Raw genomic sequence first — 24,252 nt, 5'->3', positions numbered from 1 at the left:
AGGCTTGTCTTTTGAAGGCCTTACCTTTCGCCAGGTGTCGTAGGTAGACGTTCCAGGAAAATAGGTTCACTGTTCTCATAAATCTGGAGATCACTGCATACTATATTCTTCACATGGAAAATCACATTATATATTAGCATATTAAAGGATCTACAAAATCCTATAATTAAGAAACCTTGGCAAACTAATACAGGAACAGAAAAACAAATACCACATATTCTCACTTATAAGTGGGAGCTAAATGATAAGAATACATGAACATATAGAGAGGACCAACACACACTGGAGACTGTTGGAGGGTGGAAGGTGGGAGGAGGGAGAGGATCAGGAAAAACAACTAATGGGTTGTTACCCATTAAGATTAATACCTGGGTGATGAAATAATCTGTACAACAAACCCCCATGACACAAGTTTATCTTTGTAACAAACCTGTACATGTACCCCTGAACTTAAAAGTTAAAGAAAAATAAAAATAAAAAAAGAAACCTCATCAACTTTTTCCTAACCCACCATTTCCCAAAAGAATTTGAGCACAGAACTTCTTTTTCATTAGCATCATACAGAACTAGAGTTCTAAGGAAAGGATGCTCCTTAGGCAGTACAGCTCTAAAGAGGCTCAGAAACTGTCCAAATGCCAAATAGCAAAGTAGTAATTGTTCCAAGAAACAGCATCTCCTGATGACTTCATCTCAGGATCTGGCTCCTTGAAGTCTCTGACTGGCTCCCCCAGGAGCAATCACTCCTACTGGGAAAAGAATTAGAAGGGAGTCTGGGGGAGCAACATAATTCCAGGCGGATCCCTCAGGAATATGGAAGAGGAAACCACCTTGCCCTTTAAAGAATGTCTCTCTCTTTGATTGTGAAGTGGATCCAATGGCTGACCCCCTGCAGTTCTACTATATAATTACAGCAACCCTCTTATTGCTACCCCATATGAAATAGACTGTGAGGCCATCAAGGCCCTGCTTTCAGGAAGCCGTAGTCAAACTTAAAACAACTGGCTTATTTAAATGACTTCATTGAATCATTCTATAATGCATACATAGGCTAAAACATTACATTGTACCCTATAAATAAGTAAACACAATTATTATTTGTCAATTAAATTTTTTAATTAAAAAACACTATCAGAATGATTATTAAGATGGTTCAGTCACTGTTTGGCCAGTCCCAGAAGAGAAGCAAAATGAACCTCAGAGTATAGATAAAAATTTCATATATTGTGAGTATTAGAGCCTATAAAACTGAAGTAAAAGAGGTTTAGAGATTTTTTTTCTAAGAGCTATAGATCTGAGCAGAATTTGGAAAGGAAAATCCCACAGGAAAATCCAACAGCAAAGACCAACTTAGCTGCTTACTGTATGCCAATTCACTCTTCTAAGAGATGACAGATGATGATAAATCAGATGATAGATATAGTTGATAGTAGATAGATAGATTCATAGATATATGATTAGGTAGACAGCTGATAGATGATAAATGGATGATAGATAATAAATAGGTAGATGATAGAAAATAGATGATAGAGATAGATGATAGATAGATAGATAGATAGATAGACAGATAGATAGATTCATTTAATCCACAAAACAATTCCATGAACGAGGTACCATTATTATCTTCATTTTAAGGAGATGAGAAAATTTAGGCACAGATTGTTGAAGTGGACCACCAATAATCCCACAGTAAGTGGTAGAGCTAGAGTTTAACCCAAGTGGTCTGTCTCCAGAAGGCGCACTCCTAATTCCTGTAGTATATTGCAAACTCTCATGAAGATGTCTCCGAATTCCACATTTGGGAATAATTGAGGGGTTCTTCCTTCTATGTCTGTACCTTCTAGCTATGTAGCTTCTAGCTTTTCAGAAAGAAGGGAACTCAGCTAACAGATGAGACCTAAGTCTCAAAGTGAATAGATTGTGGTAGAAAATTCTTGGGGCACTTGACCAGGCCCTCGCTCCTTCTACGAAGTATCACCATGGCCACTGGTGAAGGGCTGGCCTTACCTTTCTAGCCATAGCCGATTGGACCATAAAAAGACCCAAGATGAGTTTATTTCAAGGGATAATCCTCTCTTCTTCCAAAAAGATCTTTTCCTGAACTACTTTAAGTGTTTCTTATAGCCAAGAAGTCATGACTTGTGGCCTGGAGGAACCAGGAAGTATATAAGGAGAACATATCTTCAGCTCTTGCCCTGAAATTCATCTTCACGATCTTTCTCCATCCAGACTTAGGTGGATCTCATGCCAATTCAAGGCTGAGTAACACCTAGTGCCTATAAATTTGCTTTAGAAGGACTTTGGAAGGACTTATCCTACTGCAAACATTCCCCTCTCAATTCATCATTGCTATCCCTGCCCTCACTTTACATATTGTAGAACTGTGGAATTTTTTTTAGGCTCTCATAAGATGCTGGAACTGAAGGGGAAATTAGAGGTCAAATAACCCAGGCTTTTCAATCGACAGATGAACAGGCTGAGGCTTCCAAATAGGAAGATGTTTAATGATTACATCAGTAGTTAATTTGATTCCCTGTCTGTGACTTTTTAATGCCAAACTTGTTAATCAGCACTTTACCCAGTGGTCCCTTATTGCTCTTAAATATAGAAGGGGCCTCAAATAAAGATGACCAAATAATTAAGTGCATTAATCTTAATTCATTTCTATGCATATCTGTGCTTCCTCCAAATCCTCTCAGAGGTGTGCAATCCTGAGGTAAGTGTCCTCCATTGCTTCCCTTATAAGTTTTCTCTAAGTGTTTTCAGAGCCTTTATGTCTGAATTTTCCAGAATGATGAAGCCAGAAAGAACTCTGGAATCCAGTGCATCTTCTCATTTTACAGATGTGGAGAATGAAATCCCTAAGAAAGAATGACTTACAGTCCCTGGGTTTCTGCCCAGCAGGTAACATGGCTTGAACCCATAGATGAATTCACTACATGATTCTCAAAACAAGGTGAGGGCAGGAAGGGATGCAGCTAAGTCTCAAGCACAACTGTGATGAACAACTCCCATGACACCAAGAATTTCTCTATTGTCCATAATTGTTTCTGACTCAATGTTCTTTTCTTCAACAAAGTAGAAAAAAATACCCACTAGTTGTTTCTACTATTCACATGTTCTAGCTTTTTTGCCCTAAAGAAGATGAAAAGTCACATTTTTAGGTTCCAACTTTGAAAAAATCCCAAGGAAGAACCCAGATGTTATGTGGCAAAAAAATGGGGTACCAGGATTGGCCCAATGTCAATCAGTTTCCAGTCAGTGAAGACCAGGAAGATGAGATCTACAGGGAGATAGAGTACTTGCGTGACCCATATGGTTAGAGTAAAGAATGGAGCATTTCCCAGATAAGAGAGAATGCTATTCTGTGAACACAAAAGAACAGATTTTTACCACACAATGGTAAGAAGAATCAGAGAAATTCCCACTGCACCTGTGCTTCAGGGAACCCCACAGAGATGTTGGCTGAGCAGTGGCTGAGGGAGGCAACAGGTGGCAGAGTGAAAAGCATGTCGTCCACTAGAGTCTAAACAGTTTCTGTTTACATCCTATCTGCCATGAACAAGGCATTGGGAAGACAATGGCTGCTTGATAATTTTTTAAGCTTAAGCCTGACGTCTAGGGCCAATGTAAGATGCAGAAAGTTTGTCTCTGGCCACTCCATCTTCCTTGGCCTTAGCCATTCCCATAATTCTCAGTTTCCAGGTTCTCAAGTGCTCTCTCTCCATCTTAACCCATGCTCTGAGACAGGTCTCAGACATCTCCCTCTGAAGGAGATGACTGCCAATGCTTTATGTGAAATCTCTTCTCAAATAATTTAAAATTTAACAGGGCTAAAGCCTAGATAGAAAGAATCTGAGACCACAGAGGGACTCATAATTCTCTTAATCAACCTGCTCCCCCATTTTTCAGATGGAGAAATTGAGATACAGAACAAGGAAGTTGTTTTATGGAAGGACACTCAGCTGATCAGGGACCATCACCACCCAACATTTCCTATCATATCCTATAGTCTCCAAGAAAAGGTCAGGCCAACTAATTTAAAGCAAAGGAAATTTAAACAAAAAATAGGGATTTAAGATGGACTCAGGTCGTTCTTGGCTACTCAAAAATCATGCTATATTGCTCATATCCACTGCAACCAAAATAAAGTAATATCTGCCAACTCGCACTTACCAGGTAAGAGCTGTGGCTTTTCTTCTCCCCATCTTGTACCAAGTAGTGTGGTCCCCAGAATATCTCATTCATGTTTGGGGCAGAAAATGGTGGGAGGCCCTCCTGAAGCCCACTAGAAAGGTCATGCTACCAACAAGTCCCTTCTTTGACAGCTCCTGAGGACCTGGCTCCTGATAGTGAAGGTCTGCTTGAAGGGCACCCTGTGTTGGCAGACACTTGAGAAAGGTAATGGGAGGAGCTGGCCTGAGCGCCTGGTGTGAGACCAGGCAGGATGCAGATGGGCGCTACCATTGCTATTCCCTTGTGAGCTGGATGTCCAAGGTTTCTCTTCGGAAGACCTTGTTATTCTCCTTTTAGGTACTATAGCCACATTCAAAACATCCCAGTAGATGGTGTTTCCTGGTTTGAGTAACCTGGATTTCCCTTAAGCAGATTTCCAAAAGCAGATTTTTTCAAGCTTTATTGAGGTATAATTGCTATACAAAAAAAATACAGTTATTTAATATACATTTTGGTGAGTTTGGACATACACATATCATATATCTGTCATCTCCAAAAATTTTCTAATGTTCTTTTGTGGGTTTTCTTTTTTGTTGTTTTCTGGGTTTGTGATTTTTGGTTTGGTTGCTTGATTGGTCTTTTGGTGGTAAGACTATTTAGCATGAGATCTATCCTTTTAACATGTTTTAAAGTATTCAATATATTGTTAACTATAGATATTATGTTGTACAACAGGTGGCCAGAACTTATTCATCTTGCATAACTGAAACTTTATGCTGATTGAACAATTCCCCTATTTCTTCCTCTCCCCAGCTGAGGCAATCACCATGCAACTCTCTGCTTCTATGAGCTTGACTTAGGTTGGTGCAAAAGGTATTGTGGTTTTGCCATTGAAAGTAATGGCAAAAACTGCAATTCCTTTTGCACCAGCATAATATTTTTGGACACCTCATGTAAGTAAAATCATGCAATATTTGTCCTTCTGTGACTTGCTTATTTAACTTAGCATAACGTCCTCTAGGTTAACCCATGTTGTCAAAAATGGTAGGATTTCCCTTCCAGAATTAAAATAACTGAACAAAAAGAACCACAGGTTTTTTATTTGGATGAGTTCAACACAAGGTATAGCAGAATGTAAGGAAATATTCACACCCATTTACAATCAGGTAACTTCCCTATTGTCAACTTTTCTTAAAAATGTCATAATTGAACCCCGACTCATCTTCCATACCTAAATGGAAAGCATTTTTTAACTTTTCCTGAGCTCTATTTATAGACTAAAAAGTAGATGATGTTCCATATACAACATGGGGTTTCATGACCACTAGTTCCTACAGCCTTTTCACTTAGCCCTTCCTTCTTGAACATAAATCTGCAGATACTTGTTTAGAATTTAATCAGAAGGAGGCATTAATTTTTTTTCTTCTACCCGGCAACTTATTCTCTTAGTAGCCCCTTTCCATTCGTCGTGTACTTCCTGACTCCTGGTAGATTCTAAGACAGCAAATAATTCCTTAGTATACTGCTTTTATTCACACAGACACAACCAAGAGGGAATTTCATATCACTGATTCAAGCTTTCCAACATTTCTTTAACATTTTTTACACAACCTGTAACACAATTGACACATATACTATTTATTAATCATCCCCCTTAGTGAAGCTATAAATTTTAAGCCTGGGTTTTCACAACCAGACAAAACACTATTAAAGGGATAAAATATTTCTTGTGAAAATTACAATATGTACTTTAAAATATTCTGTCTTCTAGAATAAATATAATGTCTTTAAAGATTCAGATGTGTTTTATTTTACTATAAGCCACCTTCCATTGAATATCCTTTGGCTACCTGCATGCTGAGTCTCCCACCTTTCACATATCTTCTTCCCATTTAAAGTCCTGTAACTGGAATTCCGTGTTTCACACAGCATTTTTGTCTGGCTGAGTTTAAAATCATCCTAGGTTTGTAAGATACTGTCACCCTCTCCCCACCTTTCCCCTTCCACAATTGTTTATATCAATCACATACAGGGTACCCTGGATATTTTTTGTTGTTGTTGTTTTGGTTTTGGATTTTTTTTTTTTTTTTAGTAATCCAGGAGACAGGAAAAGAAGTTTGAGTTCCAGGTATAAAAATTTGTTTAAATGAAAAAAAATTAATAGATGGGGCCTGTTCTCTTCCAGTGCCTTGGGTTTGATTGAGACAAGTCCCCTGTGATTAGAGAAGTAAAGATTAAGAACAGACAGATTTTGTGAGGCTTTGGATGCAGGCTGAGCTGCTGCAGAGCGCAGGGACCCAGGATAGGCGAGGACCACCCTCCTGCCTATCGCCATGTGGAATGCAGCAATGTTCTGCCTCCCTGAAGGAAAAAGCTTTCAGAACACAGAGAGTCAATGTCTATGATACAGACACTGAAGATGCCATTATGGGCAGTGGGAATGGTATAACTTTGCTAAGTGGATTTTTAGTCATGCCATATGACGAGAGAGAACTGTAATAGGTAGGAAGACAAAGAACAGGGCATATATCCAGAGGTGATAGCAATTGACAGACATGTTATTGTAGGCATTGTTAAAAGTTTGTGTGAGGCCTTCTTGAGAACTACTACCAGAATATTAAGGCATACCTTGAGTAGGGTCAGCTTTGCTAATTGGATCATCAAACGACCATAGTTTGATCATTAAAAATAAATGTAATCTAAATATTGAATCCTAATTGATGATATAATTCTGAAGTGCATAGAAGTAAAGGGTACTAATGCTGATGTCCGGAACTCACCTTGAAATGAATCAAAAAAAGGTGGTTTGATGAGTGAATTGATTGATGAATAAACTCACGGATAGATTACATCTATGTAACCAAGTAAAGACAGCAAATATTAGCAATTACACAATCTCAGTACTGAGTATAGGAAACTTCCTACATATTATTTTTAACATTTCTATATGATGAAAATCTTTCATTAAAAATTTTGCAAAAAAAATTACTCTTATAATCACAGACAGGTGAAGTGTGCCATATTTGGATTGTACAGGCTTTAATTTCAAATCCTTTTGTCACTTGTCCTGGGAATCAAAACTCCCACTCCAATCTCTTTTCAGGTTGACTTTTCCTTGTCTTCCTTCCTCTCCCTGGAGCTAAAAGTTCTGGTTCTTTTTTATACCTAGTACCATAATATATTCATTTAAACATTGAGCATGCTATAAATAATGAGCGTCCAGAATTCTGACACTACAGAGTAGGTGGTTCTCAGGATTTTCCAAGTTTGGAGATGGTTAGGACAACTTGGCTCTATTGAGAATTTTTCTCAGGGCCTCCTTCACTTCCCTGTTCCTCAGGCTGTAGATGAGGGGATTCAACATGGGGATGACCTCTGTGTAAAGCACAGACACTACCCGATTCTTTTCCGAAGACTGATCTGAGTTACCTCTCAAGTACATGAAGATGAGGGTACCAAAGAAGAGTGACACAGCAGTGAGGTGGGAGGTGCAGGTGGAGAAGGTCTTGGCCCGGCTTCCAGCAGGGATCCCCATGATGGCCACGATGATAAACAGGTAGGACACCAAGATCATCACCATGGAAGCAGGGATGACAAAAATGGCAAACACAATAATCAGCAGTTCCTGAGTGTAGCTCTCCCCACAGGTCAACTTTAACAGAGGAGGGAGGTCACAGAAAATAAAGTCAATCTCATTGGTTCCACAGAAGGAGAGAGTGAAAGCTGAGACTGTCCTCACCAAGGCACTGATGAGACCAGCAACGTAAGCCCCAGCCACAAGACTCAAGCGGGCCTGCTGTGTCAGGATGGTGACATAAAGCAGGGGCTGGCACATAGCCAGGTAGCGGTCATAGGCCATGAGGGCCAAGAGGTAGCAGTCGATGGAACCAAAGAAGTTGAACAGAAAGAACTGAGCAGCACAGCGTGTGTAGAATAAAGCTGCCCCATGCTCCAGCAGCACTGCCAGCATCTGGGGGACAGTGATAGATGAGTAGCAGATGTCCATGAAAGCGAGGTGACTCAGAAGGAAATACATTGGAGCGTGGAGCTGGTGATCCATGCGGATCAGAATAATCATCTCTAAGTTCCCCAATAAGGTGATGAGATACATAAATAAAAACAAGAGGAAGAGAGGGAGTGCCCATTCAGGATATTCAGTGAATGCAATAAGGAGGAACTCAGTCACCAAGGTGAGGTTCATCTCTGCCATGACACCAGTGGTCCCTGAGACATGTAGAATGGGAAGCAAGTTAGGAAGGTGCAAATAGGATTTACCTGTATTTCTAGTTCACATTTATTGAAAATGTACTGTGGACAAAATATGCCAGGTGTGCCAGGTGCTGTGGCTCACACCTGTAATATCAGCACTTTGGAGGCGAGGCAGTGGGATCACTTGAGCCCAGGAGTTCGAGACCAGCCTGGCCAACATGGTGAAACCCCATCTCTATTAAAAATGCAAAAAAAATTAGCCATGCATGGTGGTGAGCACCTGTAATCCCAGCTACTCGGGAGAGAGGCACAAGAATCATTTGAGCCTGGGAGGTCAAAGCTCCCATCTTGGCAGTGAGCCGAGATGGCACCACTGCACTCCAGCCTGGGCAACAGAGTGAGAGCCTGTCTCTCTCTCTCTCTCTCTCTCTCTTTCTTTCTCTCTCTCTCTCTATATATATAATATATAAAATATATATTATGTATATTATATGTAAATATATATTATATATAAATATATAATATATAAATATATATAATATATAAATATATATATAATATATACATATAAAATATGTCAGGTGTGATGTAGGGCTTCAGAGATGACTGATCTTAGCTTCTGCCATCAACGAAGTCCTGTGGCATAGAGTCATCTTAGCATGTTGACAAAACAGATACAGGTAAACATTCTCAGAACAGGGGTGCACATTCTCGCACCTCTATTGCTAAGTAGCTGTGTGAGCTCTGCAAGCCAGATAGCCATTCTGAGCCGAAACTTCCTTATTGCTCCACCAAGTGTTGACACATGGTCTCTTGCCTACCATTGTAATATCCGTGTCAGGACTCTATCCCTTTTTCTCCGTGACCACAACTCCTCCCTGATATCAAATCCTCTCCAACTGTCACCTGGATTAGAACAACATCCGTGGAACTAATTATTCTCCTTGTCTATATATTTGCTTCTTCCAAATTCTTCCTCCTCACTGTGGTCAGAGTGATAATTCTAAGACATTAATTTGATCACATCTGATTCCCCTGTTAAAAATCATGCCACGGTGCCCATCATGGAAAGGATATTTTTGGAGAGTCCTTGTGATAATTTAACGCATCCATATAATTTGTAAAGATCAAATCAGAGTAACTAGATGTCCATCACCTTAAATATTTGTCTTTTTAAAGTTCGAAATACGCAAATTATTTGCCTGTATTTTGAAATATGCAATAGATTACTGTAATCTAGGATGGGATAATATTTTGACTCCTCCACATGTTGGAAATGCCTCTGTGAGATCTCCTCTGCTTATTTCTTCATGTTCCTTTCTTGCTTCTAAATCCTGATACCCACAGCCACACTTCACCCTCTCACACTTCTCTCCAGATGTATTGAATTATTGGCAGCTTCTCTAATCTCCCCCAGGTTCTCCTACATCTCTGCACTTTCAACAGGACAAACCCCTTCTGCCTAGAACACCTTCTCTTTCGCATCCTCCAAGTCCTTGCCAACTCTTACCCTACCTTCAAACCTCAACCCAGATCGCACTTTCTACAGGAAAGTTCTCTCCTGTCTGCCTTCCCTGGTCAGAGCACGTGCTCCTGGAGCTCAGCACATGGTAAAGGTTTAATATTTTCTCATGGAATAAAGTTACCAAATAATATATGAGGCACCTTGCAAGGGGAAATGTGCTATACACATGTTCAATGAATTACTTTTATTTTTGTGAAAGTGTTTAAAAACAGAAAATGCCCGAAGTCTAAGAACTCACTAAAATTGATCAACAGTCACGAAGCCCATAAGCCATTCTTGGGTTTATACTTTTTTCCTCAACCTAACAATGTGCTTACTTAGCAGAAAGCTGTTACCTTCATTAGAGCCTCTTCATTTACCAAAAATGCTTTTATAAGAACTGATATTGTCCTTCATAATAAAAAACAGATAAACACTATTCTAAATTATTTATATATTAACTCATTTAATCCCCACAACCACTACATGAGGTAGGAACTTTTCTTATTCTCATTTTACAGATAAAGAAACTGAGAAAGAAAGGGCTTAAGTATCATTCCCAAGGCTGCACAGCTCAGAAGTGGTGGAACGGCCATTAGAAACAAAACTGTACACAGAATCTCTGTTTAGTTTATAACAAGATTTTACTGCATCACCTGATTATTCCAACAGCCTCTACTCAGAAGGTGTCCACCATTAATTAAACAAACATAAATACCAGCTCTGCAGTCTATTAATATCTGAAGACTGATAGAGGCTTTTGAGCTAACAGTAAGTTCTTTGGCAGAGTTGTAGTGCAACAGGATAGAAAGGACATTGGATCACCTTTAAAGCATAAGACTTTGGCAGCTATGCTTGTGTCAGACTGACCTATTGGGAAAAAAATGATAATTAAAGGAAATTGGATCTGGTGATCTGAATGGAGCAGGAACCAAGAAAACCAGGTCAGTTTCTTCACCTGAATTCCACATCTTTACCTAGCAGGTCCTCTTCTCTCTTTGTCCACTATTTTTCCTTAATGTCTAAAAGGTCATTTCTCACCCACTGCTTGGAGAAATCCTAAGGGTGTAGGGGCAAAAGTATTCTGCTGAGCATCAGGAAGTCTGGGTGGTTCTTGTTGCCCTCCCAGACTTGCTCAGTTATAATGCTAAGCAAATCTCCTGGAGCCACAGTGTCCTCTTCCCTCCTACATTCCTCACACACATGCACACACAATGTGTGCATCAATATGGGGACAATAATAACTTCACTGCCTGAAAGTCAGTCCCTGGACCCTACCATCCTCAAGATCCTTCTAGCCACTTCTTTTCCGCCAAAGACACCGTTTTATTCTTTGTGTTTCCAGATCTGCAAAATCTGATTAGGTTGCACTCTTCACCGGTTTTTGTTCAATTCCAGGCAGGGACAGCAGAGATTGGGGAACAGCCTCTTCCTGTGGGCTCCCAGCTCCAACACAAATCTCTTTGGAGAAGACACTAATAATTGCTACAAAAGCTCTGAGGTCTCCAATCAATGGCTAAAGTGGTCTCTAAGGAAAGGCAATTATTGCACATGTAGGTTTCTCACTAGGCACCTAGTCCCTCTCATAGGAGGAGAAAAGACTTTCTTCCCAGTCACAGTTCTCAAAGCCCTGCCATGCACCCACTGAGTGGGGTTTAAAAGGCCTGAATCCTAGTTCTGCATGGTCCTTTGAGGAGTTAGATGTATCTAACTTTAATTTCTTCCATCAGAACAATGTCAGAAGTTATGCCCATTGCCACCTTCACCACTGTGGCCATATCTGGAAGAAGAGTGCTTTGGAAGCACAGGACTTTGCTCCACATTACCCAGGAGGGCCAACTGGGTACCCTACACAGAAACTTCAGCAAGACACATCATGTCTTCTGTTTGCCCTCTCTGGGAGTCAAGTGCCTCATTAAAATATTTCCCTTTTTTTTTTCTTTAAATGCAAATGAACACATGGAGAAAACAAAAGCCTGGGATGTTGCTCAGAGGAGAAATTGGCAAGTTTGTCTTATTGGCATAGCTTTTGCCAGCTCTCTACATCTTTGACACAATAGTATTGTTTTAGCCACAAATTCATAGGCATTTTGTTGAGTCATTGAATTTTGACATGTCTCAGTTCAAAAAAAAAAGGAAGATAAGGAAAAACAGAATAATTGCCCTCTTTGACAATTATGATAACCAAGAGAAAATGGAACCATGTGGTACATTGACTCGTCACTGTGCTAAGAGTTCTAAAAGAGAGCAAGAGATGTGAAATGAAACAAAAAAAACGCACAATGCCTACCTATGAGGAACATGCAGCCTAATAGGTGAGATTCTTATCCATTCTATAAGATAACAAGTACTAAACTCCTAAGCAAGGAGTAGGTACAGTACTATGGGAATAGTAGTATTATGGGAATACTATTCCCTCTACTATGGGGATAGTAGTAAACAATCAAGGAGCAGGTAAGTTACTAGGGCAAGTTTACTTACAGGTAGGGTAAACTGGGGAGGGCTTCCCAGAGGAGGTGGACTTTGTCAGTTCGGACAGAAGAGAGAGTGGGAGAATGATGGGCGAAACTCTTTAGGAAAGGGGGTCAGCACATATATGGGCAGGAGAGCCCAAGGGATACTCCAGGGACAGTGAGTGACACTGCTCCTGACCTTGAGACTGTCCGCTACCATCTGACTCCACTGCTTTCTCCACTGAGAAAATCTTTTGTTTGTATTTCTCTTTTCCCAGTTCCAAAATCTTCCAAATCCCTATCCTACCCAATCCACTGAGAGGCTAAAAATTTTTATATATTGTTGTGCGTAATAATCTAAATCTCCTTTTTTTTTTTTGAGACAGAGTCTCACTCTGTCGCCCAGGCTGGAGTGCAGTCGCATGATTTCAGGTCACTGCAACCTCTGCCTCCCAGGTTCAAGCAATTCTCATGCCTCAGCCACCCTAGTAGCTGGGATTACAGGGGTGCACCACCATGCCCAGCTAATGTTTTTATTTTTAGTAGAGTCGGGATTTCACTGTGTTGGCCAGGCTGGTCTTGAACTCCTGGGCTCAAGTAATCTGCCTGCCTCAGCCTCCCAAATTTCTGAGATTACAAGCATGAGCCACTGCGCCCGGCCTTAAATCTTTAAGCTCTAAAGAGTTTCAATTTAGACCTTGCACTGAAAGTCCTTAAATTTCATTATGAAGATATCCTTTAAGATACTTTCCTCAACAAAGGGAAAAATTTTCTCTAATAGAGAAAAATTAAGTCAAACAGCAGTAAACTTTATTTTTTTTTTAACTTCTAACATACTAGATAGGGATTCAATGCTAAAAGAAGTCTGAGAAGCTGGGTTAAATGAAGTTAAACAACTATCTTTACTAGAAAATTTTTTGAAGATTTTAGTATGATAATATCCTTTATAAATCTCCAAAATGAACTGTATATTATGCAACAATTCTCAAAAGTATTTGACCATGGGGTACTTAGTTAGCTCTTGTGTTGTAATAAGCACCCCAGGTAGTAGCACACAACAATGAGCATTTATTCTCACACTCATAGGTCTGTGGCCAGACAGGATTTAGCTTATTTAGGCTGGGCTTGGGCTCGGCTAACTTGACCAAGCTGCAGCTTGATTCACAATCTGTTTCATGTGTCTCTCTTCATATTTGGGTCAGCAAGCTATGCAGGGCATATGCCTCTAAAAATGGCAGAATCACAAGCAGACAAAGCCCCATTACACAAGCACATTTTAAGTCTTTGCTTGCATCGGGTCTACTCATGCCCCACCAGACAAAGGAAGCCACATAGTCAAGCTCAACATCCCTGAGCAGGGGAGTTTATCCTACTCACAGTTGGAGAGGAGTGAAGTTTATTTTATGAACAATGATCCAATATTCCTATTGTCCATAAATACTCTTATTCTACCCTCTCAAATCACATACAAAATATACTCTTCATCACCCTAAGCTCCCCAAATCCCGACCTGTAAACTTCAACAAATTACATCAAGATCAAAGTCTAGGATCTTATGATCTCCATCAGGTCCAGGTGCAGCTCCCCTTGGTTTACAGAATTACGAACTACAAAGACAAGTCATATGTCTGCCCACAAATACCCAAAATGTATTGGTGAACAGGCAGAATAACCACAATAAATGCTCCCATTAGAAAACAGGAAGAACGGCAGGCACATGGCAACAGTGGGTCCACAGCAATTCTGAAACCCTCCTGGTAAAATGTTGCTATGCCCTCCCACCCTGGGATAGAAAATATGACTTGTTAGGAATCTGCTCCTTTGGCTGAGGGGGTGGGGTTCAGGGGGCCAGGACGAAGCTCTCAGGCCAGAGTTCCCTGTGGCTCTTAGAAAATACCATGACACTATTCACAATAGCAAAGACTTGGAACCAACCCAAATGTCCAACAACGATAGACTGGATTAAGAAAATGTGGCACATATACACCATGGAATACTATGCAGCCATAAAAAATGATGAGTTCATGTCCTTTGTAGGGACATGGATGAAACTGGAAATCATCACTCTCAGCAAACTATCACAAGGACAAAAAACCAAACACTGCATGTTCTCACTCATAGGTGGGAATTGAACAACGAGAACACATGGACACAGGAAGGGGAACATCACACACTGGGGACTGTTGTGGGGTGGGGGGAGGGGGGAGGGATAGCATTAGGAGCTATATCTAATGCTAAATGACGAGTTAATGGGTGCAGTACACCAACATGGCACATGTATACATATGTAACAAACCTGCACATTGTGCACATGTACCCTAGAACTTAAAGTATAATAATAATAAAATAAAATAAAAAAAGAAAATACCATGACCATTATGATTTTTTCATACCCAAGAGTACTTTAATCCTAAATGTAAACAGCTTTTATTTTTTTATTTGTCCCTTCCAACCAGTAATTTTTTTTACCACTTATAGTTTACTAGACAGAAATCATTATAATTTTTGGATAAAAGTATTGGGGCATATGGGGAAAGTAGGGATAGTTAATGGGTACAAAATAATAGAATGAACAGACCTAGTATGTGATAGCACAACAGGGTGACTACAGTCACTAGTAATTTAATTGTACATTTTAAAATAATTAAAACAGTATACTTTGTTTGTAACACAAAGAATAAATGGCTGAGATGATGGATACCCCATTTACCCTGACGTGATTATTATGCATTGCATGGCTGTATCAAAATATCTCATGTACCCCATAAATATATACACCTACTATGTACCCGCAACATTTTTTTTAAAAAAATCTTACAAGTATGAGTTCTGGGTCAGATTGCCTGCGTTTGAGTCCTGGCTCCATCATTTTCTGGAGCCAGGGATCTTGGGAAATATGTAAAATCTCTTGGTATTTTGACTTCCTCATCTACAAATTGGCAATAATAATACCAACCTCAAAAAGGCATGGAGAATAGTAAATAAAGAGAGAAAATAAAAACACTCTTCACTAATGTACCCTGATAGTTAGTAATCAGGATGGTGTTTCCCATACAGTTCCCAAATTTAATCATTCTTCTGCTTCCTGGTCTGAATCTACACACATTCAATGACATCGTAGAGTTTATAACAACCGTTACTTTAAGATTGCTATAAAACTTTCTGTCTAGATTTTAATGAATGTAGAACACACTAATAATAATTGTGATGACCATAGGAATAGCCAACATCCCTGTGCCCACTGAGTGCCAGGGAATATGCCATGCATTTCACATATAATTTCTCACTCAAGGACAAAATTACAAATCATTCAAACAAAATATAACATTTTTAATCATATAAGGAAATACAGGAAATATCCTCAGAGACAACAAAGCTTTCTTTGTCTGGATGGCAGTACTCATAAATCTGTTATGCAATTGTCTCCTCATTAGCTTTTCATCCCATTTTGCTCAATGTTAATGTTCTAAGGATGTTAGCCTTCCCTGTCGCTGTCATTACATAAGGGAATTTCAAGTATTTATCAATATTTTCCCCCATTAAAATATGGAATTTCTTTGTTGATATTCAGCCTCTGTCTTACATTGCTTCCCCTAGAGCTGGACTTTATGGAAAACTTCTGGCTGGAAAATTCTCTACCTCTGGGGGCCTGGTTCCATGCCTAGTTTGCATGAACACCTGCAAATGATAATGAGAGCCCAGATGGTTAGTACAACAGAGGAGGTTGTTGAGTGTTTTGCAGAGCTATGAAGGTAATTAGAACAACTTGGCTTTATTAAGACCTTTCCTCAGGGCCTCCTTTGCCTTTTTGTCCTCAGGCTATAAAATTGGAATGATCAGCCTGGCGTTCCCTACAGTCTAAAACATGGTCACGGCCCTCTCCCCTATAAGGGACTTGCCTACTGCTGCACACATAGATCAAAGCTGTAGTCTCAACAATCAACCGAACTGCAGTTCTGCATGAGGCAAAGGTAGAAAAAGGTTGAGGAATCTTTGCCTAGAGACCTGATTTGCAGGTGTTTAGATGGCCTTGCTGATGAACAAGTCAGAGAACAGGATCAAAACTAGTCTGGTCAGAATCATATACAGAGCAAAGTGAAAAATCAGCAGCTGCTGGAGGAAGCTATCACCCAGTTCAGGGTCAGCAGCAATGGAGGTCACAGAGAGTGAAACCTATAGATGAAGGCACAAAAGGAGAGTGAGCAGGTGAAGTGTATACATTGGATTACATTTGTCAAACCCTCTACAATATGCAGTCACCAGCTTCTGCCAGACATCTTGAGAGTTGTGATGGTGTCATAAAGCAAGGGTTGACAGTCCCACAAAATAATCATAGACACATCTGAAAATCTATTACTATCTAGGATTTCCAAAGATCAATTTCAGTCAAATAATATTCTGAGATTTTAAGTGCTAGTTTCCCATCAATGAGTCCCAAAACCACCACCCCTCAATATTCCATGTTCCTTATAGCCCTTGTTTGACCTCCATAATTCAGAAAGCAGTGATTACTTGTCACATGCTTTTCTTTAAGTGTGGGCTTGATACATCATGGAATAAAGGAACTAATTGAACTTCTAAATAGATTTTTAATGTATATTAGTCCATTTTCATGCTGCTGATAAAGACATACCCAAGACCGGGTAATTTATAAAGAAAAAAAGTTTCATGGACACACAGTTCCACGTGGCTGGGGAGGCCTCACAATTATGGCAGAAGGTGAAAGGCACATCTTACATGGTGGCAGACAAGAGAGAGAATGAGAACCAAGCAAAAGGAGTTTCCCCTTATAAAACCATCAGATCTCATGAGACTTATGCATTACCAAGAGAACAGTATGGGGGAACCACCCCCATGACTCATTATCTCCACTGGGTCCCTCCTATAACACATGGGAATTATGGAAGCTACAATTCAAGATGAGATTTGGGTGGGGACACAGTCAAACCATATCACAATGCATTAAAGAAATGATCATTTTGACAGCAAAGCTTTTAATTGCAAGAGACACCATGTAGAAGGATGCAAGGATTTCTTTGGAATTCCTGAAAATGAATCTTAATAGCAATCGTGAAAGAAAGGAAGCAGAGAGTTTATACCATTGGGCATAAAATCTGCACTATGATAAAGAGTTGTTTTCTTCCTTGAAAAAAAATGTTATGTGTAGGCTGGAGAAGAGTTCAGAGGATATCGCAGTTAGATTGTAGATGTTGCCTGGATCCTTAAGAAGGAGTCAATGTCCCAGTACCCCCCAAACCTGAGTGAGGGGGTCTGTAAATGATACAAGTCCTCGTCTCATTTTTAGAAGCATCTGAAAAAAGGGATATTTATGCCTCATTTCCTAGGATAATTTATGGTAAGCCATCTAGAGATTCTCTGCATCCACCATGGCAGCAAAGCAACATACCAACATGGTTGATGGAGACTTCTAAGCAGAGGGACAAAGATAATTTCACAGAATCCTGACACCTCCATATTAAAAGTCACTGAGAGGGTTCAAAAACCAAAGGAGTCTGAGGGCCATAAAAAGAGAATGCAGACTGTATGTCTCTTAAAAGAGAATCCATGGCTTGATCATGGATGGCAGCAGCAGATAGGAGCAATGGCAATAAGAACCAAAGGAAAAAAAAAAAGAAAAAAAAACAGCTTTCTTTCTACAGAGAACAGTGAGAAGAGGGAAATTAGTTATACTAAATGTCCCGTCCTGATGCCAGCGTGATATGTAAAGCCCCAGAGAATTTAGATCACATCCTGGAAAAAGAGGGGAACAAAAAGGAGAAGAAGAAGGGGGATAATGAGAAAAAATTTTGAATTGACAGTTTAAATCCTGAATGTACTATGTTCAAAACTGAAAGTGAGTTGCTTTGGTTTGGAAAAGGTTCATTTTACCTTCAGTGGAAAAGATTGAATTCAGTTAAAATGAAATTTTAAGAAGTTATTTTTGTTGCACACCTGTATTAAGACTGTAAATTATAAACCTGCTACACTTCCCAGAGTTTAAAGCAAAAAATGCCACCAGGGGGAAAGAGAACCATGAAAAAGTTAAGAAGCACAAAAGATAGATATCTGCTCAATAAAAGTTCTAAGAGAATATAAAAAGAGGATGATAATATTTAAAAAGAAAAAAGGAGGAAATTTCTTTGAGCTTAAAAACAAATCTTAAGCCTTCAGATCCAAAGAGCTCACCAAGATTCTAATACCAGTACTGAACAAAACATACTTCTGGACTCAAGGATTAAAAGAATCCATTACATGTTTCTAGAGAGGGGGAAAAAACAACAAAGCAAGTGACCTATATGAGAACAAGACTGCCATCAAATTTGGCATCCACTCTACTGAATACTGGAAGCCAGAGGAAAGAAAAATGTCTTTAAAAATCAGAGAAAATTATTTTGAATTTAGAATTTAATATCCAATCAACTGTCAGTCAAGTTTGTGTTAATCATACAAGACACATTGTGTGACCACAATATAAGGCACACAGAAATTAATAAAGGCTAAAAAGAGTATCAGTCATTTTGACATATTAAAATGGCCTGCTCAGTTACACTTGAGATAATGTGAGGCTCATCCTGAAATTGCAAACTATTTAAAAATAATTGACATTGATATGTACTTATTAAAACCTGTGAATTTTAGCAACAACAGTTAAGGGGGACAACTAGGCCTGGAAATGCATGTATTAGACAATATGGACTACAAAAAAACAAATAAAATATACACACAACCACAAGAAGCTAAAGATAAATTTTAAAAATTTTTAGTAGACAGTAATAACATATAAGACAAATTTTTTATTGGATTTGATAAACCAGGAGGTGGATTCTTGCAATACAATAGACAAACCTATTGCCAGTCCAAAGGGAAAAAAAAGAGGCATTGGAAAAAAAAAAAACAACAACAAATAAATGCCACTAGAATTGATTAATGAGAAAAACACAGTTTGTAGAGGTGATTTTAAATTGTGAGAAGGAATGCTTCACCCATACCAGATCAACAAAAAAATTAAATATGACCTGAAGCTACATATATCAATATGGGTAAATCTCAAAGCTGTCATGTTGAACAAATTGCTGGCAATTTGAATATAAGAACAGTATGGTACCACAGATGTCAAGTTTTTAAATAAATACAAATAAACTGTTGGTTATTCTGGAGACACAAATATGGAGTGAAAACATAAAAGCATGTGTAGGAATGTTAACAGCAAATTCAGGGTAGTGGTTAGCTCTGCAGGAGGACAAAGGACTAGGATCAGAGACTGGAACACAAAGGATTTCAAGAATATCTTTACTGAGTTATTTTTGAAATCACACATAAAGCAAAATGTTAAGATTTGACAAATCTGGATGGTGGGTAGATGAGTGTTTATCATGTGTCAGTTTTTGGAATGAAATCTATTATTTTAATTCAAGTCCAATAAAACTCTCAAGGAGATTTTTGCCAATGTTATTTGGTTGCCGTGTTGATTGTATTGATGAATTCAGTCAACAGCCTCCCTTTTGAATGATGGCAGCTCCAACCTTCAAGAGATAGAGTCTATTTCCCCACCCTTGAATATTTGCTGGTTTTATGGTTTCATCCAAAAAAATGCAGCTGAAGGGATGGTGTGCCATTTCTGAAACTAGGCTTCAAGAGACCTTGCACACTTCTACTTCTATTTTGACTCTTGGACCTTTGCCATTGCCATGGGAACAGCTTGGGCTAGCCCGTTGGAGGATGAGACACCACATAGAGGAAAGCACACTTGTTTCAGCCAAGGACTACCTGCAGCCAGGCAACCCCCAAATACATGAGAAAACCTTGCCAAGCCCCAACCTGATCCACAATTGACCGTAGATGCATGAGCCTACCCAGCTAAAACCAGAAGCACTAGTCACTTTATAGTCAGTTGACCCATAGACGCAACTAAAAATTAAGCAATAATAAATACTTATTGTTTTAAGCCAGTAAGTTAATATGGCAATAGATGACTGATATATTGATAAAACATGACAAGCTGATCTAAAAGTTTATCTAGAACCCAAGATACATAAGAAAAGTAAAGAAATTTTTGAAAAAGAATAATGAGATATTTTGCCCTGTCAGATACCAAAATAAACCCCAAAGTTTCAGAAATTAAAGAAATTGAGTTAAATAATACTTTAGAGTTAAAATATATTTGTGTAACAGAAAAGTACTAAAAACAAACTCGAGTAAATATAGAAATGTATGAAAATGAAGTGTCAAATTCAGGGGTAAAGAAACTAATAAATAATATTTTAACAGTTGGCATATTATATTAAAAAATTAATTATGTGTCTGATTAATTTCACTTGAGATAATGGCCTCCAGTGTCATCCACATTGCTGCAAATACTGCATATTCTCACTTATAAGTGGAAGGTAATAAGGAAGCCAATGTGTACACATGGACATAGAATGTGGAATGACAGACAACGGAGACCTGCAAGGGTGAGGGAGTGGGAGACGGGTAGATGATGAGAATACTTAATGCTACAATGTATGTTGTTCAGGTGATGGATACCCTAAAAGCCCTGACTTCACCACTATACAATCTATGCATGTAACAAAATTGTACTTGTAAGCCATACATGTATACAAACAATGTGTGAAATCAAGCAGTCTCCCTGTCCTCCCACCCCCTACTCCTGGTCCCCTTCACTGATCCTCAGAGCATGAAAAGAATATGGTTCCGACTTCATTTCTTTCCTCCTTTTGAATCTCATGCCAAATGTTTCCCGCAGCCCACAGTGAACCAAACTATGCAAAAAATAAAATTGTGGGAAATGGGGCTCCACCTTGACTAAATTAACCCAAATCCATGAGCAATTCCACCTCTAACCATTTATCATCAGGAGGCTGAGCATGAGTACATAACCAGTCACATTCAAAGATGTCTATTGCAACATTGTTTGTTATTGGAAAAAATTAGGGAAATAAGTGAATAATCTGCAGCCTTTAATAAGAAGAGATACTTGTAATTAACAAGTTACAATGACCTCCGTAATTGTAAAGTAGAATGGCAAGTTGCAGAAGATGATATAAAATATGATACAATTTTTGTTGAAATACAAAAAGTAAATAAATGTTTGATGAGTATAAAAACTTTCATACGAAACTAATAGGAGTTACTTCTGGGCGAGAAGATTGGGAAACAGAGGTAAAAGAAAGGAGCCACTCTCCCTTTTTTACTTTGCATGTATCCTTTCATTTTATTGTAACAAAAATGTGTTATTTTTGTAATAACCCCAATTAAGTCTTTAAAAGAAAGAGACTACCTAAAAATATAAGTCATGGGAATTGATAAAATGCTAACAAAAATATGTGAGAATCCTAGGCTGTGCACTCAATGTATTTAACCAGATCCCATCTATTGCAATAAAAAAAGTTAGTAGCAATCATCATTATCATCGTTATATGGTTAGTCCAAGGAGACTTTTTGGTGACCCACCGTCTCTGCCTCTTTCCTGCAAGCTGAAAGACATCGGAGAAGAAATTTGTAAATATAGAGAAACCTGGGTAGCAGTTTATCATTTTCCTGTGCTGAATAAACAGCAGAATTCCTTTGTTCAATCTGATAACTTTTGAAGGTACATAATTTTGTAAATGTCAAATACTCAGATGAAGGAATTTCCCAAAAGATATGCTCACTGAGGTACTTGGGAGCGGGAAATGTCTTTAAAGTGTTACTCAATCCAGTGCCTGGGGTCAAAGAACATATTTTAATCCCTCCTTGGCACTGCTAACGATACCTGGCCCCTTCAGTCAACAAACACTCATTTACTGTCCAACGAGTGTCAGATAGTGGACTGGAAGTGCGGGAAACAGCAGGGAGCAAGTTTCACATGGATCCTGCCCTATTGAAACCTTTAAGGCCCATTGGGGAAAACAGACATCAAACAAGAAACAATAAGTGGTTTGTGCGCTTCCAGAAAACAGCAGAGAGGGTACTGCAGGAGCAAACAATTAGCCAACTTAGTCTATTTGGGGAATCAGAGAACAGCTCAGTAAATGTCTACAGAATTTATTAGAGGGCTCTGAATGTGGGAGAGACTGTTGCCTAAACAGTCCCTTCACAAAAGGGATCAAGGAGTCATGAAGCCACAGGAGGTAATATTAAATGATCAGGGACAGTTTTAAATAGAACTCCTGGAAGAAACACAATTTATCTTTCACTCTGTAGGCATTAAGCGTGTGTTAGATGCCAGGAACCATGATGTATGTGTCTAACCTGCAGGAGTACATTCACTCACTTGTCATTTAGTCCACAAATATTCACTGGGCACTTATTATCTTCCAGGGACTGCTTTAGGCATGAGGGCACAGGGGAGAACCCTGCTCCTATGAGCTTGCATTCTTGTGGAGTGACAGAAAATAACACAAAAGGAAAACATATATTATATCAGATAGTGGTGTGCTATGCAGAAAAATACAGCAGAAAAGGAAGTTAGGGAGGTTGCTATTTTCAATAGGGTTATCAGAGAAAGCCTCATTAAAAGGTAATAAGTGAGCAAAGATTTGAAGGAATCAAGAGAGAAGAGAGCAAGTTATACAGACATCTGGAGGGATAGCATGCTAGCAGAGGGAACAGCAAATGCAAGGGCTCTGAGGCGAGACCATGCCTGGTGTGTTCAAAGGACAGTAAGGAGTTCGGAGTCTAGCAGAAAAAACAAGCATGTGACCAAGGAACTATTTTATAATTCAATTTGACAAGTGACAATGCAGGAATTTTTTGCTCATTAATTAAGAACAGCCATGGCAAAATTCTAGTGTTGGACTACCGAGAGAATGTTTGGTATTGCTGAAAGCATCTGGGCAGCAAGGTCAATGTGAAACAGTCACTGTGCACATGACAAGTAAAGAAGGTTTGCTTTGGCAGCATTGGGATGGGTGTGGACCAGGTGAACCTGATCAGTTTCCTCACCTGAAACCCATCTCACCTTTCCCTGAAGAATCTCTTTACCTCCTTGTTCATTGTTCTCTGTCTGCTCATGACCTCTGCTCTTTCACTGATTGTAATCTTAAGGTGAGCATATAGAAAAAGAGCACTGCATGGGCAACCAGACACGTGGTTCTTCATTCCCACCTCCTGCCCCATCCCCACCACCATCCTTGACTAGCTATGTTGTCCCAGGTAAGTCTCTTATCACTCTGGCCTTCCATATCATCATCCGTTTTTCTTATTAACTCCTCAAAGCAATATGAAATAATCATAATTTGGCCACCTAAAGACAGGAACCTGGAAGGATTTAATTTTATCATTCTCTTCTCCTCCTCCTTCCCTTCCCATAAATCCCTACATGCGCATCCCCCCAACCCCTGCAAGCCGAGACAAGGCGGGGGAATATCCTCTGTCTGCAGGCTCCGGCTCCAGCGTAAGACTCTACTAGTTTGTTTTGCCCCAACGCTGTCATAGCCAATCCATGGCCAGTGTGGGTCTCCAAGGAGAGATTACTGCTGATATTGGGATTATTTATATGCAAATAGCCCCTTTCATGTAGGAAAAGAGAAGGTTTCTCTTCAATCTCCATTTCTAAAAGCTGTACACCCAGTTGGGCCATCGCTAAGAATGGTTAAGGGAGCCTGAATTCTAGTTCTGACTTGTCCCATGAGGAATCATTTATCTTCCAAGGTCCAGTTTCCTCAGTCAGAATAATGTCATGAATCACAGGCTCTGCCACCCTCGCCAGCTGTGTCCTGGGAGAACGGCCCCCCGCCCAGCTATTTACCTAGAATAGGTAGAATGGAAACTGATCCACCTAGGAAAAGGCAAAGCCCATTGTAGCCTCTAGTTTGCCCTCCCTGGAATCAGGCACTTCATCAAGTTTGTCCTTTAATCTTTAACACAAAGAAAACCTTAGGGAAAAATAACTAGGACAAGTGCACTGCCCAGAGAAGCAACTGGCACAGA

At 39.4% G+C, this 24,252-nt stretch overlaps 1 protein-coding gene across 1 annotated transcript in view; it reads right to left on the bottom strand.

Annotated features, from left to right (window-relative positions):
• Window positions 1–6,218: 6,218 nt before the first annotated feature.
• The window catches only part of OR9Q1 (olfactory receptor family 9 subfamily Q member 1), a 152,861-nt gene continuing 134,827 nt past the window's right edge, over window positions 6,219–24,252 (bottom strand). The window contains exon 3 of the mRNA XM_003954237.5: window positions 6,219–8,397. Within this exon, the coding sequence (XP_003954286.4) occupies window positions 7,451–8,383 (933 nt within the window). The 5' untranslated portion in view covers window positions 8,384–8,397 and the 3' untranslated portion in view covers window positions 6,219–7,450. The remainder of the gene's footprint in view (window positions 8,398–24,252) is intronic.

This window comes from Pan troglodytes, chromosome 9 (genome assembly GCF_028858775.2).
Source record: "Pan troglodytes isolate AG18354 chromosome 9, NHGRI_mPanTro3-v2.0_pri, whole genome shotgun sequence".
NCBI lineage: Eukaryota > Metazoa > Chordata > Mammalia > Primates > Hominidae > Pan > Pan troglodytes.
Note: the sequence above shows the minus strand (reverse complement) of the source record. Positions and strands in the feature narration are given on the sequence as shown.